The 14,990-nt window shown below is 44.0% G+C and overlaps 1 protein-coding gene across 1 annotated transcript; it reads left to right on the plus strand.

The window, feature by feature from the left end:
- The first annotated feature begins 3,753 nt into the window (after nucleotides 1-3,753).
- si:ch211-163l21.10 (basal body-orientation factor 1) lies at nucleotides 3,754-12,934 on the plus strand. The gene is made up of 11 exons (XM_056426651.1): nucleotides 3,754-3,797; nucleotides 4,206-4,472; nucleotides 5,376-5,439; nucleotides 6,824-6,967; nucleotides 7,071-7,151; nucleotides 7,785-7,855; nucleotides 8,387-8,531; nucleotides 9,032-9,522; nucleotides 9,697-9,801; nucleotides 10,521-10,589; nucleotides 10,769-12,934. The coding sequence occupies exons 1-11, from the start codon at nucleotides 3,754-3,756 to the stop codon at nucleotides 10,866-10,868; spliced, it is 1,581 nt and encodes a 526-aa protein (XP_056282626.1). The 3' UTR covers nucleotides 10,869-12,934.
- Nucleotides 12,935-14,990: the final 2,056 nt, after the last annotated feature.

Below are 14,990 nucleotides of genomic sequence, written 5' to 3' on the forward strand. Positions count from 1 at the left end.
TCCGGTCATCTGTTGACAGTATATAAAGACACAAGGGCTTGGCGTGGGGCCACAGCGGGTGAAGCCATCCACCAATCCTGTGGCGGTCCATCCCAACTCCATCAGGAGTCTCCCCCCCCCCTCCTCCTCCTGGGAGCTAAACTGAAGACCGACTACCTGCCTATACAGCATGTCGCTTTTTTTTTAGGTGGTGGGGGGAGGATGAGGATTATTTTGGGTTATGTTTTTCCCCTGCTCATCTTTTACTGCTTATTATGGAGCCCAACCAAAAGAAGAAAGGGATTTAGAAAGAGGTTTAAATGAATGGCTCACACTTGAAAACCCCAAAAGAAATGGTCTTGAAATACTTTTTTTATTGGTGTATTTAAGACTTACATAGTAACTTGCCTCAGTAATTCCTTCACCCGACAACTCGTTGGACTTTCACAACTTCACAAGTGCTTGAATTTGGCTACTGCCTCAATTAAAAATGACGTGTTTATTTGGCAGTTGTATATATATAGTTTTTAATCAATAACTACAGTTTTCGAAGATATATTAATATCAAAATATTTCTAATAATAGGAATTAACCCTGTGGGTGAATTGAATTTTATTTAAAATACAAAGTGGCTTTGTAGATCAGAAAATAAATTAAAACAAGAAACTCCAACACTGATTTAAAACTGAAAATGACATTGCAGCCAGAGCGGATTCTGGATTTGATTGATAAGTTATTACTACATCTACTTAATCAAGTTCAGTAGCTGGAATGAATCATATATGTTAAGATAAGAAGAAAAACCCTCGACCTCCTCGTTATGATCCTGCAATAATCACCACATTCAAATCTGCTGCAACCCTTTCACCAACCTTAAAACATGCAAAGGCGACCTGCACTCCAGCTGGCACCAAAGTTTACTTTTTTTTTAGCAATCATCTTACTCCCACTCATCCTTGTGCTAACCACAGGCTTTCCAAGGGCAAAAAAATTTGAACCGCAAGGCTAGAAAATTCATGGAAAGCATGAGGCTTTTTCTCTGCTTTAGGTGGTTTGTTGGCACGGCATCTTAAGGCACGCTGTAACGTATCAGCTCATCCTTCCTCATGTAATGTTCAGTCACTTTAGTGCTGGATGCAGAGGCATCAATGATATCTTAATAGCAGTGAAGCACATGAGGCACCGCAAGCCAGGGACCTGACATGAACTGAGCTGCGTGCGATATGTTTTACTCACTTTGCATCAGCAGAAATACGACAGCCGTCTAAAACAGCAGTTATTTTGGAGTCTGAGGTATTCTAGGGAAAGGGAATCTGCCCCGGCTCTGACCTAACATGTGCTTATAACCGTTTCACCTCAGCAGCGGGCGACAGGCAGAAACCGAGCGGTCGGCCAGCCCGTGGAGTCAGGAGGGTAAGGGGAGGGCAAAGGTCCTGCAGATGTGCACAAAAGAGTGGAGGAGGTCCACGGAGAGGACAATGTGGGGAGGGTGGGGCTTGGCACCAGTGTTCACCCATCATGCCATTCCACTCCCAGGACACTCGACTGTGCAAAGCACTGTAATTTGAACTAAAAATATTGGACTTTCTTTCCTCCTTCCTTTTTTCTAAATACTGTGGCTACTTTTTTCAATCCTGCGGCTCACCAGAATGGTCCTTCGCCCCCATCAAAGCTACATGTGCAGGACCTCTCTCTGACTTGTGCCCTTTTGATGTCATGTAAACACATGTGATAATGTGACGGATAATCCCCTGGATAAAAATGTCCAATTACAAACATTAAAGAAGACACATGGAGTCTGTTCTCATTCTGAAGTCCTTAAAAACAAATGCTGTCAACGTAGCAATTCATTTGGATAATGTGTTTTGCTTGGAGAGCTGCAATCCACCTACAGTCCACCTTATTTGGTGCATAAATCAGAGCAAATGTTTTAGTTTTAAACACACTGTGATGCAATAGGAACTGCCCTCTGAGTAAAATGTCATATGCATTTGGATTTTATAAAAGACATTTTAGAGTTTAACATTAAGCTTAGCAATTGTTTCGAAAAAAATCTCTAGATCATGTTAGGATGCATTGCCACTGTATAATCTGTATCATCTGTATAATCTGTATGTAAAGTGCCCCTCTACACAATGACACAGCACATTACAAACATAATATTTTAAAAGACATTTGGGTAAGTTAACTGAAACCATAAAACATGAGAGGAGACCCCCGCTTTGTAATCTACACTGTGCAATATATCATTAATATACTGCAATGTGAGCCAGGAATGCCATGCCTACCCCAAAAAGTCCATTGAAGAGACCCAAACCTTGTCATTACAATTCCAATGATAATGACAGCTTGGAAACGCTCAGGGTTATTTCAGTTTGCTCTCCTCACTGTCATAGTAATTACCTTTAAATTTAGTCTTCAAACTTAGTTGATGCCAGAGCAGAGAGTGACCCTATACGATGCCGTTTACAGTAGCTACACCCAACACTTTTGTGATATTTATTTTGTTTGATGAATAATCTACACCGGACACCGTCAGGCTCCAGCGGGAAAGCTCAACAAGATAATTGAGAGAATGCAGTGTTTTTTTAATTATGACCTGCGATAAGTTTACATCGTTTCTATTGGACGAGCCAACTGCATATGCGTTGATCCTCGTGGTTTTCTTTTAACTCCAGAAAGAAAGGGAAAAGCTGTGGTGATGGACGCGAATGACGGTTCCTTTCAGGACAATATCGATGTCATCGTGCCATCGCGTGGGAGGAGATCGCGGTCAAACGGATCCTGTAGAGCTCAGGAGAATACTCTGATTACAAGAGAAGGGACAACGAGTGTGCAAGTCTACATGAGAAAGAAAAACAAAACGAACCAAAACTTAAAAAAAAAAAATTTTAGAAACTTAGATGGGTGCCATGTCCAATGTTGAAGGTTATTTCGGTATCCAGAGGTCATTAGTCATTTAGATAGGCTTGTCAACAATCTTAATAATTAAGTAACTTTTAACAGTTACAAAATGTCAAACATTGGCCTTTTCCATTTCTCAAATGCATCAAAGCGTCTTTGAGATTTCTATAAAGCTCTATATAAATCTAATATATTATTATTATTATCATTATCTGTAGTTAATTTAATTGTTTGACAATGACATGTAATATCACTGGTTGTGTAACTGCATGGACATTTTTAGGGGAATGTTTTACTGTTTTCTGATATTTTACAGACTAAACCATTCATTCATCTTCACTAATGCATCAGTATTTGTTTATCATTTGATAAACTCAGGTGTACGGTTGAAATATTTCATGATGTTGTATTTTGACAGAACAGGAAAAGCACAGGTGTAAATCATAATGTTGTAAATGCTATCATGCTGTAATTTTACTGCAAACATAACCATAACTTATATAATAAGCAACGCTGTGCTTTTCCTCCGACAGCTGGGTTTTAAACTCAATTAAGGAAATTCACAGCTAAATGTGTAAGTTATATATTCACAGAAAACAACTATGTTAGAGATGTTTAATGGCCAACCGGAAGACACAAACGAGCCTGAATACAGTTGTGCGCACGGCCCTCTGACCCAAAGGTCGAGGACCGGAGTAATTTGACCTTTTTCCTCGGTTGCAGCGTTTCCACGGCAACAACGCAACGGATCCCTCCGTGGCAACAACACAAACACACATTCAGGAGCTTGGGTACCGGTTCCGGTACCGTCCCCGTTAACCGGTGCGCAACTTTTCAGGGTATCTCGGGAATCTATCGACGTTTGCGACGATGCCGAGGAACGCGGTCACCAAAATAAAGCGAGGCAAAGCCGGGTGAGTGAACTAAGTTACGTGAACTAACGGTGTACGTCACATGTGTCAAACACATGGCCCGCGGGCCAAATCCGGCCCGCCACATCATTTCATGTGGCCCCTGACAACTTGAAAGACTTATAATCACCTTTTCTTCAAGAAATGTAAGAAAAACATCCCGTGCTTTTATTTTGAAGGTTTCAAATTTAATGGATTCATGTTACACTATTTGAGAACATTTCTTATGTACACTATTTCTACACTCAAATAAACAAATAGAGTTATGTTGGGTGGTAGTTTACACGTTTATACGTTTCAGTGACAACCTTTTCAGCCATGATGCTGATGTGGCCCACGGGGGAAATGAGTTTGACACCCCTGGTGTGCGTTAACACGGAAACTCGAACCGCGCGTCGTGTCTTGTGACAGGAAAGGGAAGAAGGAAGGCAAACAGGAGACGAAAGCGGTGAAGGAGTCCGACGTGGAGAAGGTCAAGGCCAGCGCGGCGCTGTGGGAGCTGCGGCTGCGGGCCACTGAGCAGGCGCTCGCGGAGTACCGGGAGGACTGCCGCACGTTGGCCCGCGCCAACGAGCAGCTCACGAGCCGGCTGTACTGCGCGGAGAAGGACTGGCTCGACATCACCGGCTTCCTGAAGAGGCAAGATGCGGCCAAAGAGGAGAAGGTAAACGCGCGCGTGTGTGGATGGACACCAGGGTTGCCAGGTCTGTGTGACAAAACCAGCCCAATGGCCAATCAAAACCAGCCCAATATCAGAACTCAAAATATGCCCGTGCCAAACCATATACACTGCTTTTAAAGTCCAACAGCATTGCTATCATTGCCAAATGTATTGTAATATCTACAAAGTAACACCAAATGTTAAGTATGCCAACATTAAAAGCAGTTTTCCCGAAACAGTTATTTCACCTGGGTCCTAAAATGGCCTTGTGTAATTAGATACAGTATATTATCATAAATACAATGTGTGTAGGTGCTGATCTGGTGTCAGTTTAGTAGGATTTGGGTATAAATAAATTATTTCATTTAAAATATGGATTTTTATTTAAAGATTCATGTAATTTGCATGCAAAATAGGTCTACCCGAACCAGCGGACAAACACTTCAAAAGTAGCCCAATTCCGCGGACCTGGCAACACTGATGGACACGTTGAAGGGTTAACCAAATTGACTAACATCTTTTACCCTTGGGGTCAATTTGACCCCAGCAATTAAAACCTCCAGAACTATTTGAATTAATATTGTTTCCCAAGTATAAGTGTGAGGTACTTTGTTTGTTGACTACCTAAATAACCCTTTAAATAAATAAAAAAGTTGATATTTCTTATATGTTGTACACAGTGAAAAACAGCCTGGGGTCAAATTGACCCCGAAGAACACCGATGCGTACAAGTTGTGTACAGGACGTTGAAAACGTATCATCACGTGAATTTGGTGTTTTCACAGTTGTCCCCAATAAATTAGGAAAAGTCAAGAAATATGAAGCAAAAAATAATGTCAATCAACATATATATTTTTTAATGGGGTCAATTTGACCCCAAAGGTAATGAATAGGAGGGTTAAACACGCACATTTCTACAGATCCGCGCTGCAGAGAAACCTCCAGAGTCAAGACGGACTTGCACGAGAAGAACAAAACAAACTGGTGAGTTCTTGTGAGAATGAATGCATGTGTGCTTGAGAGAAGGCAGACACACTGCCGCTCGATGTGTTGATACCTCACATGTCACAGATGCTTTACTCTAAAATACACGTTTCATTTGCATAATATACACCAAAGCAACTTATGTTGACTCCTTTTATCCACACTGTTAAGATCAAGTTATCAAACAGACATGACATCACTCTCGTCTACTTTTGCTGTTTTTTTCCATCTTCCAGTGAAATAAGCTGAGGAGGAGAAACGTGTCATTGGTCTGGACCAACTTTAAACATCCCTGTTTATGACATGTCACATAGGTTCAGTTAGAGGGAAAGCATACGTGTCACGCGGTTGACTCTAAACAGGCGACGTGAAGACATGTCCGCAGCCCTTTTGCCGTGAGGATGGAGGATATTTTGTTGTCACGTCGCCCATTCAGTAGATCACACGGAGCATATAACGCAAAACAATGTGCATAGCGACTGGTTCTATCATGTGTGATAGAGGAACGTGTTGAGAGTTCGGTGAAGAATTGTCACGACTCCAAAATTCAGGGCAATCAAAAGGGTTTATTTAAACATAGGAAGTCCCCAAAAATTCCAAAGAAACAAAGTACAACATAAAGTTGCTGCTGAGCAGGAAACTAAGATTGGGTTCAGAAAAACAGAAAATCACAGCTATGCTGGGAAAAAGACTTGATCAAAGTACAAACAAAATCACAACTATGCTGGAACTGCAAACCAGGACAAAAGACTAACATGAACAACACTTACTTACGATCTGACACAAGACACAGGTAGACAGGCTTAAAATAGAGGAGGAAATGGGGAACAGGTGGACACAATCAGGGGCGGAGCAGACAATCACACTAACGAGGAAACACCGGGGCAGGAAATAAAGTTTCTGAAACGAGAGAGGACAGTTACTACAAAATAAAAGCGGACATGGAAAACAGGACTAAAACCTCAAACTTAACATAACCAGCGAGACATGACAAGAATAACGATTAGGCCCAAAGTGCTCATCAGTTGCTTGGCAACCTCTCATTTAGTCCTCATGTACATGTTTGTGTGTGTTTTGCGAGTCTCTCGTGACTTTGGTCGTTTTTTTGTCGCATTTTTGCTCCGACTGGCCGCTCCACAGTCGCATCTCGAGGTATTCAGCTGGTCTGTGCTGGAGTTGGCTTGAAAAAGAGTTTGGCATGTGTGATCTTTGGTATGAATCTCTTCCTCCCTCAGTTTCAAGCTGCACTTATGGGAACTCCGCAGAATCTCTTGTACTGCACACAGATGAGCAGTTCATTTTGACAGTTACGGCACATTTAATGTGTCGAGTGTTTTTTAATTCTGTGTATCTAATGGGGTCCAATACGATTTGGCTTCCACAGGTCGATGAGTACACAACTAAAATCAATGAGATGAAGGAACTGTTCAGAAAAAAGTCCCATGACTTTTATTTTGTCCAAGAGGGGATGAAGAAAATTAATGAATTTCAGAAGAGGAAAGCCGAGATGGAGCAGGAGCTCGGTGATGTGAGTACAACCAACACGGTAATGAGTGTTTCCTATTAGGAGCGGTCGGTTGTATTGTCAGGGCGTTAATGCAATCGACAACCGTGACCTTTTTATTTTGTAGATGAGAGAAAATATGGATGCTGCCGAGAAGGAGCACAAGAAAAACCTCAACAAAATGGAGTTAAAATTCTTCCAAGAAAAGGTATGGTCAAGTCCAGTGGTCCCCAAACTAAGGCCCGCGGGCCAGATACGGCCCGCCTCCACATTTGGCCCGGCCCCATGAACAATACCAGAGATGCATTCTGATTTTTTTTTCATTCTGGCCAAGCAAATCCTCGACTTTTTTCTGTGAAGAACACAGAGAGGGCTATTTGGTTATTATTTATTTCATAAATAGTGTTATTTATTTCCTGACTTTCTTCTGTGAAGAACACAGATGGGCTATTTGGTTATTATTTATTTCATAATAGTCTTTTTTTTCTGTGAAGATCCCAGAAAGGGTTATTAATATTTGTTTATATGTGACTTTCTGGAAAACAATACATGTTTACATTTAGGCACCCCTGCGATCGTCACACTTTTTCTGTTACAAACTGACCCCGGCCCCATCAGAGAAGGGACAAGTGATGTGGCCCTCACAGGAAAAAGTCTGGGGACCCCTGGTCAAGTCAAATGATCCTGGTCTGATCTGGAAGATAGTGACTAATAATGAGGGGAATAGACGTGATGTGAAAATACATCAACCCACCAGTTAACTAGCAGTGGAGGCCCGGCGCCCTGTTGAGAGGAGGGTAGATGTTGTGAAACATTATAACTTTTATAAATGTCCTTGCAGAGTCGCCTGGAAAGGGAAGCTGAGCAAAAGATTGCCCTGGTGGAAGAGAGGGCCCACAGTGAAGCCATTGTGTGAGTGTATTCCCGCTGTCCCGTTGACAATCTAATTTAATTCTTTAAACTGCACTTTGATGTCCTTAGAACGCACAGAAATAATAATTAACTCACACACGTGTTTATGTATATAAATATATATAACTATAGTTTCTTGACCACACATATCCAGGTAATGTACATCACCCAAGCCAATGATCACATCTTCAGCCGCCCCCAGAACAAGTGCATTGCGTGTGGAGAAGACCATAGTTTATTATTGTTGAGGCCATAAAATTGTTATTTCACCTCTGCGATGTTTAGTCATTTTTTGCAGCTCATAAAACATCAACATATACTGGTGTGGTCCTGCCAGTTTGGTCTTAGTGTCAGTAACTGATTACATTTTTAACACTTGAACACACGGCTTGTCACTCAAAGTCAAGCACACTGACCCGGTAGATTATTTTTGTCGGAACCAAGAAACTGAGCAACATTCAATGGGACATTTTCATTATCGGAGACACTTTTGTCACCGGCTTTTTTTTATATGTCCTGCAAACTCTTTAGGCAGTTGGATGATGAGTCACGCTCTGTATTCAAGGAGAACGTCCGTCTAAACGAAGCTCTGAAATATCACATAATGGAGGCGCAGCGACTGCAGATATTGACAAATTCAATGGCAAAGGAAAATACCTCCATGGCGCTGGACAAGGTAAGTTTGACCCGTAGAACAGCAAACAGCAGCGGCACTATGAGGCGGTCCACGGATGGAAACCATTCATCTCCACCAGTTCAGTTCTGAAACACTTGTTCGACCTGTGCAGAATATATTTCAGGTGTTTTTTCCCTTGTGTTGTTTACTTGTGCCGACCCTGTGTGTTTTGCTTGTGGTCCCCCCCCTGACTACGACCCGGCCTCCCAGTGGTCTGTGGTTGTGGTGAGTTTCCACTGGTGTGTGGGTTCAAATTCGGTGGCTACTCCTTTCTGGCCCAGATCCCTTAAAACAAATAAATATGTGGCACATTAATCTTACCTCTGATGATGACAGTAAATAAGGGAAGTAAATCCCCCATGGTGGAGCCTTGGCCACGCACTCAGCAGCGCAGGCTATAGCACACAAACCCCCATCTGTTCTCCACACTGGCATGAAAATGAGAGGATTTTCCAAAGTTTAATTTTGACGACTTTGCTCGTCTCTCTCTCCTCCCCTAGAACACGTATGAGTTGATAGTAAAAGAAAACACAGTTCAGATGGAGGCCCAAAGAAAGGAGCTGTCTAAACTGAGGGCCAAGGCAGCTTCCCTGGAGCAGGCCCTCAAACTAAACGCCGGGGAACCTGAGCGAGAGGAGGAGAAGGCGAAGGCCTCGGTCCGCGTCCAGGCCGCCGGCCAGCAGGAGCTGGAGAAGCTCCGTGAAGTGCTTTGCATGCGGGAGAGAGAACTGGGGCACATCAAGCGGCTCGCCAACGCCGTTGTCGAGCAGCGCACGGAGCTGGAGCAGTTCTTCCACGAGGGAATCGCTCAGGTGAAGCAGGAGATCACGGCCAGCAGGTCGCAGTACAAAAAGGAGGCGCTGCAGGCGTATCGCTGGAGGATGAGAGAAGCCACAGCGGGAAGACTGAAGTTCCCCCCCATCCGCACCTTTCAAAAAGGCCCCCGCAGCACCAACTCGGTGTATTCAGACATGGAGGAGGCTGCCAGCTGGTAGGTCCACGTCTCGTCTGCGTGACTTTTACGTTTATCGGCACCGAGTGACGCACAGCGCACTCAGTGGTCTGCACTCGTCATGGTTCATCTATCTGGCGAGGTGGATATACAAAAAACAATGTGTACAATTTCAGGGGTTAACATACATTTGTATCCCACTTGTCTTTTAAGGACTCATCCACCAGGCAGCAACGTTGAAATCTCCGATCTGACTTGGGAGCAGAAGGAACAAGTGCTCCGGCTGCTCTTTGCTAAAATGAATGGACGGAGCGAAAGGTACGGAAATATATATATTTCGTCTGAGCAAAAGGCGTATTTGCCACTTGTCTACTCAATAACGTCACCCTCAAGAATACCTCCCTGAAAATGGACTTGCGGATCGATTACCTCTGATGAACAAAGTGCAGTGACACCAACAGTCGTTCAGGCGGAACCTCTGGTGACTCCTCCCTCTTTTTAATGTTAGAAACAGACTTTTTTTCTCAGCAGAAGAGGATACCATAAAACATCAGTTAGGCTTCGACCAATTTTCTTTTCCATCCAGCTGCTTAAAAAGAATGAAGAAAGAGTCTCGGCACAATAGTAAAAATAGGCCGAGCCACAGAGTCGTGTGCTCGGAAACCAACATCTGGTCACGTCGATTTGCTCTCAGCCCATTGGCCCTTCTTCACGTGCACTTGCAGTTCATTTTGTTCTTTGAACGCCTGCGGGCCGAGGAGCAGCTGGTAATATGATTTTCAAAAACCAGTGTGCAGGGGATGTGAATGCATGGGGGCAGCAGGAGATGTATATTCATGCAACAGTGGTCTGGCACCTCGTCCGGCAGAATAACACGGAACATTTGGCGACTCCGTTCGCAGCGTCATAAGTTAATCTGCATTGTGTTTACCGAGACTAACCCCCCTGTCCACGGCGAATAGACACCAGTGTGCTAAAACATGGCTTTCTACCACGCAGTTCTCGACATAACTGCAACTCTGCATTTCTCCTGATAGGAAAGCCTGCCAACATCTGGCTTTGTCCGCCTCCTCCGAGAAAAGCCTTATTGACATCGACGCTGCCGGGTAAGACGCGGAAGGAATGTACGAGAGAGAAAAAGTTGTACCTCCTTGCAATTACGAAGCCCGTGTTGATTTACCGATGCCGCATTCCACGTTCAGAGGGGGAACCGTCGGCTGCGGTCGTGCCCGAGTTTCATTTATTCGTGAGTTGCATCTTAACGTTAACGATGGCTGTCTTTCAGAATTAGAGAGGAGCTCTCCCCGGCGACCTTCATCACCCAGGCACCTGAGCCGGTTCTGCCCTCAAACCGAAACAGCCTGCCGGATATACGCACCGCATGACCTCCGTGCGACCTCTGCACGTCACACTCTGGGTTGTTTGCCTCTGCTGTGAACATGTCCCACACGCGGCGTCAATCATACGTGTGGTATATGACACGATTTGTTTTTCTGCTGCTCATTATAAATATCTTGCGTTGTTTCGAAGGCTTCAGTACTTGTTCACACATGACGCTTGTTTGATTTCTGTCTCGCCCCATTTTAAAAGGATCCGTGACCACTAAACAAAACAGATTGTTTATACCAAGATATGCACCAGATAATATGACACAACATCTCTAAAGAATGGGTCACATTGCAGTGTTCATGGCAATCTTCATTTATGGGGATTAGATCCAGATAAGTGTAAGTACAGTAAATACACAAGAAAATAAATACTGGTGTTGAATTTGAGGAAATTATACAGATTTTTTGCTGTGTTAAAGTCTTGGTTGGTTTACATAGACAGATCCTCTATTTCAGTGATCAATAACCTTTGTGAGCCTAAGATCCCTGACTTCCTCCTGCGTGACCGATCAGATCTCCCTATTGAGGCGTTGAGAGAAAACGACGGTCCAGACTGGACTTTATTTGGCATAATTCTAATTGAATGAAATCAAAACACTTTAGTCCAGCTTTCAAATTGATGAGACCAGGAACACAGAATTTAAGTGCAATATAAAAAGTTAATTATTTGTTAACCGCACACAATATAAACAAGAACAAACACATTTGCAATGAGCAGCTGGATGAACTACCAATATAAATGTTGTTTATCGAATAACATTACAACACAACACTGACAACATGATCAGTGCAACTCATGTAAGTTCAGCTCTCATCACAATGCCATCAAGTCATGTGACTCCAGTCAGTGTGACGGCTGTGACTGAACTCTGTCTGTGAGCTTGTAGTTGGTTCATACGCACAGACAGACAGACTGCGGCAGTCTGTGAGCCGTCTGTCAGTAATCCAGCTCTTGATCTTTGATTTTGTGATTTTCTCAACTCCACTGATGAGTTTTTCGGTGCAAATTTGGTATTTATGAAAGTTTTCTCCTCTGGGATTTGTTCTGAACTCAGGCAGTTGGTGATTACATTCACATCACCTCTACAGACATCCTCAGATTTAAATAATTATTATAATAATAATAATAGTAAATATATGAGAATCACCATTTGTGACTCCTGCATCTGTGCTCTTTCAAATAATAGAATAAATAAGTGACGGGGAACGTCTCCGAGATCTACGGCTTGGCGACCACTGCTCTATTTACACATCTAATGTCAAGTCTTTAAAAGGGGATTATTATTATAAAATAACTTGTATAAATGAACTAATTAACATGATAAGCCGGGGTGAAAGTAGGCCGGTCCTGTACGCTGTACCATTGTACACAGTACCGGGAAGAGGGGACAGCAGCTGCCTGCCGAAATATGTATTATGACCATCGACTGAATAAAGTGTGAGAAACAACCAGCATAGAAAAACTTCTCATCTGAAGAAAAAACTGATTTTTGGAAAAGTCAGTATATATTCTTATTGTATAAAACGAAAACAGCGAATGAGTCAATGTCCTCCTGCATCAGTGTCTCTGACAGCGCCGGGAAAACTGTTGTATTTGATCGATTGAAGCGATGAAGGGGTAAGAACTACAACCCCTGTATGCAAGTGTCTTGAATGAACACGGTGTCTAGATCAGACTTTATATCGGATCTTGGGGGGGGACATCTTTTCCGACTATATCTGGATTAAAACACAGATTAGCACTTCAGTGGCACTTGAATGGCTCTTATTATGGTACTTTTGTAGTTCGACTATCTTGAAGAAATGTTACTTTCTGTATTCTTGTTGTTCTTAGTTTGTACTCTTGGTTGATGCACTTATTCTAAGTCGCTTTGGATAAAAGCGTCTGCTAAATGACATGTGATGTAATGTAATGAATATTTCGCGTCCCATGGTGGGCATCGTCACTGCAGGACTTGTCAAGGTGGCATCTTCTGCTTTCCATTGGGATATTACAGTTTTGATCTGTGTGTAGAACTCGATTCCCTGGAGAGAGAATAAATACATTTACATCGAAACATTGATTTCTACATCCTGCACAGTTCATTTCATACTAGTTTTCCGTAGAAGTTCATATGAAGGATCCTCTTGATCCAGGAAACATCTGCAGTGGAACAGGGAACATTGACTCCAACCTGCAGAAAACAAAGCATTTTCCATTTCATTTCTATAAGTGTAAGTTTTGTAAAACAATTCCCCGGGATCTGAAATTGCTAGGATTGAGTTGGATGCTGCTGATGATGTGGTGTGTCCATGCTTTTTAAAAAGCAAGCTGACATGCAGTTTTGAAAGCACAGCATGTTCTTATGAAAGGGAAGAGAAACTAAATAAAACATTTTGTTATGAAGGCAGTCGGGGCATGACGGGGTTGGTTTAGAATGTTTGAAACAGCGGGAATCGGTTTGGACTCACATAAGCCTTTTGGCAAAAGGTGCACAGAGGGGGGGGGGGGGGAAGGAAAACTAGACGTTTGTTGCATCGAGGTTTGGAGCGGAGAGCGGCCTGCGCAGCATTCCCCGACATGCGAACAGCAAACACAGGACCGGCCACAGAAGGCTCCAGTCAACAGGGTAAAGGATGGCCAGATTCATTCTGAACGGAACCGGAGGGATTCCTTTTGGGTTTACTTTAAGATTTCCCTCTTCGAATACTACCAAGAAAAATGTTTTCATGTCCCCCTGTTTAAAAAAAAAAATACATACATATTTGCTGTTGCTATTTGCAGTCTTGACTGGGGGAGAAGTGTGTGCGTGGGGGAGGGCGGTGCTAAATGTGTGTATATTAGGCTAGGGGCAAACAAGGCGATCTATACCTGACATGGAAAATAAGTTTTTTTGTGCGTGAAGGTTTTCAAACGGAAATGTGATGTGCTCCCGACTCCAGATGCTGTTCCGACATGACGTGAATGTCTCCTTTCTCTCAAAACAGAGGAACACATTTGGAGGCTGCAGCCACTCACCTGGCCCACGGCCACCTTGTGAGGGTATTTGCGTGCAGTGGCGCCATTTGTGGTGAAGACGGCTGTCCCGTTGCCATCGGGGTTCCTGTGGACCGCGCTCATCCTCCAGAGCGTCTGTCTCGAGAACCACCGACGCAGGCCCGACGGCCTCTTGAGCGTAGCGCTTCGTCTCAGGCTGGGAAGTGTAGTTTTAGAGTCGATCTTAACAGTTCTCAGTTAAGAATTTAAACCTACGTACTCCGACGTTCCCGATGATGGTGGGACCCACGAAGTTGCCGTTCTCGTAACCCTAGACCTTGGTTCTTCAGCCATGCGGGAGCAGTTCAGCGCCCTCATCAGACTGCAGACGTTCTCCCTGGCCTGCGGCGTGATCAGATGAGGGGCGCCCTGAGGCCCAAATGGATACTTATGGGTTTTCCTGTGTACTACAAAAATAAGTATCCCTATCATAGCAAAAAACCTCTATTTTACTGGAAATCAACATTCTTCCTCAAAAGATGTGATGCTTCGAACCGCCATTTAGGTCTGGGCCGCAGATCTGGCCACAGATTTGCAGCATGGCTGACTCAACGAGCCCTCGCTGATTCCAGTGTGAAGTTACAACATGGCGGGAGATGTGGTGAGGGCGGCCTGGGTGGCCACGAGATGACGAAGCCATGGGGGGGGGGGGGGGCTCAAGAGCGAGAGGTGAAGGGTGGGGTGACGGGGTACCTGCATTTACACGCGCTCGACCAGCTCCGAGGTCTCCCCCCCCCCCGGGTGGTTGAGGACAGCGCCATGCCGCAGCACGCCCCCGCCAGCTGGTTCGGAGTGTTCTCCTTGTTGGCATCAGGCGTCACCGCACCACGGTTCTTGGCTCCCGACGGTACATGAGACGCGGTTAACCTTCCGCTGTGCGATCTCCACATTACAGCAGCGGGTTAGTCACAAGTGGGAACATTTCATACAGAAAATAGATGGAACCTTTATAATTGTGGTTCGTCGGTGATTCACAGCTGCAGTTTCTGTTCTGCACCTTCTCACATCTTTACAGCCGACAGTGAGGATGATTAAAACAACAACAACAATCTGTTGGCCGATGCTGCCACCTTCTGGACATTTACAGCAAGTGTCAGACATTT

The sequence above is a fragment of the Pseudoliparis swirei genome, chromosome 11 (assembly GCF_029220125.1).
Source record: "Pseudoliparis swirei isolate HS2019 ecotype Mariana Trench chromosome 11, NWPU_hadal_v1, whole genome shotgun sequence".
NCBI lineage: Eukaryota > Metazoa > Chordata > Actinopteri > Perciformes > Liparidae > Pseudoliparis > Pseudoliparis swirei.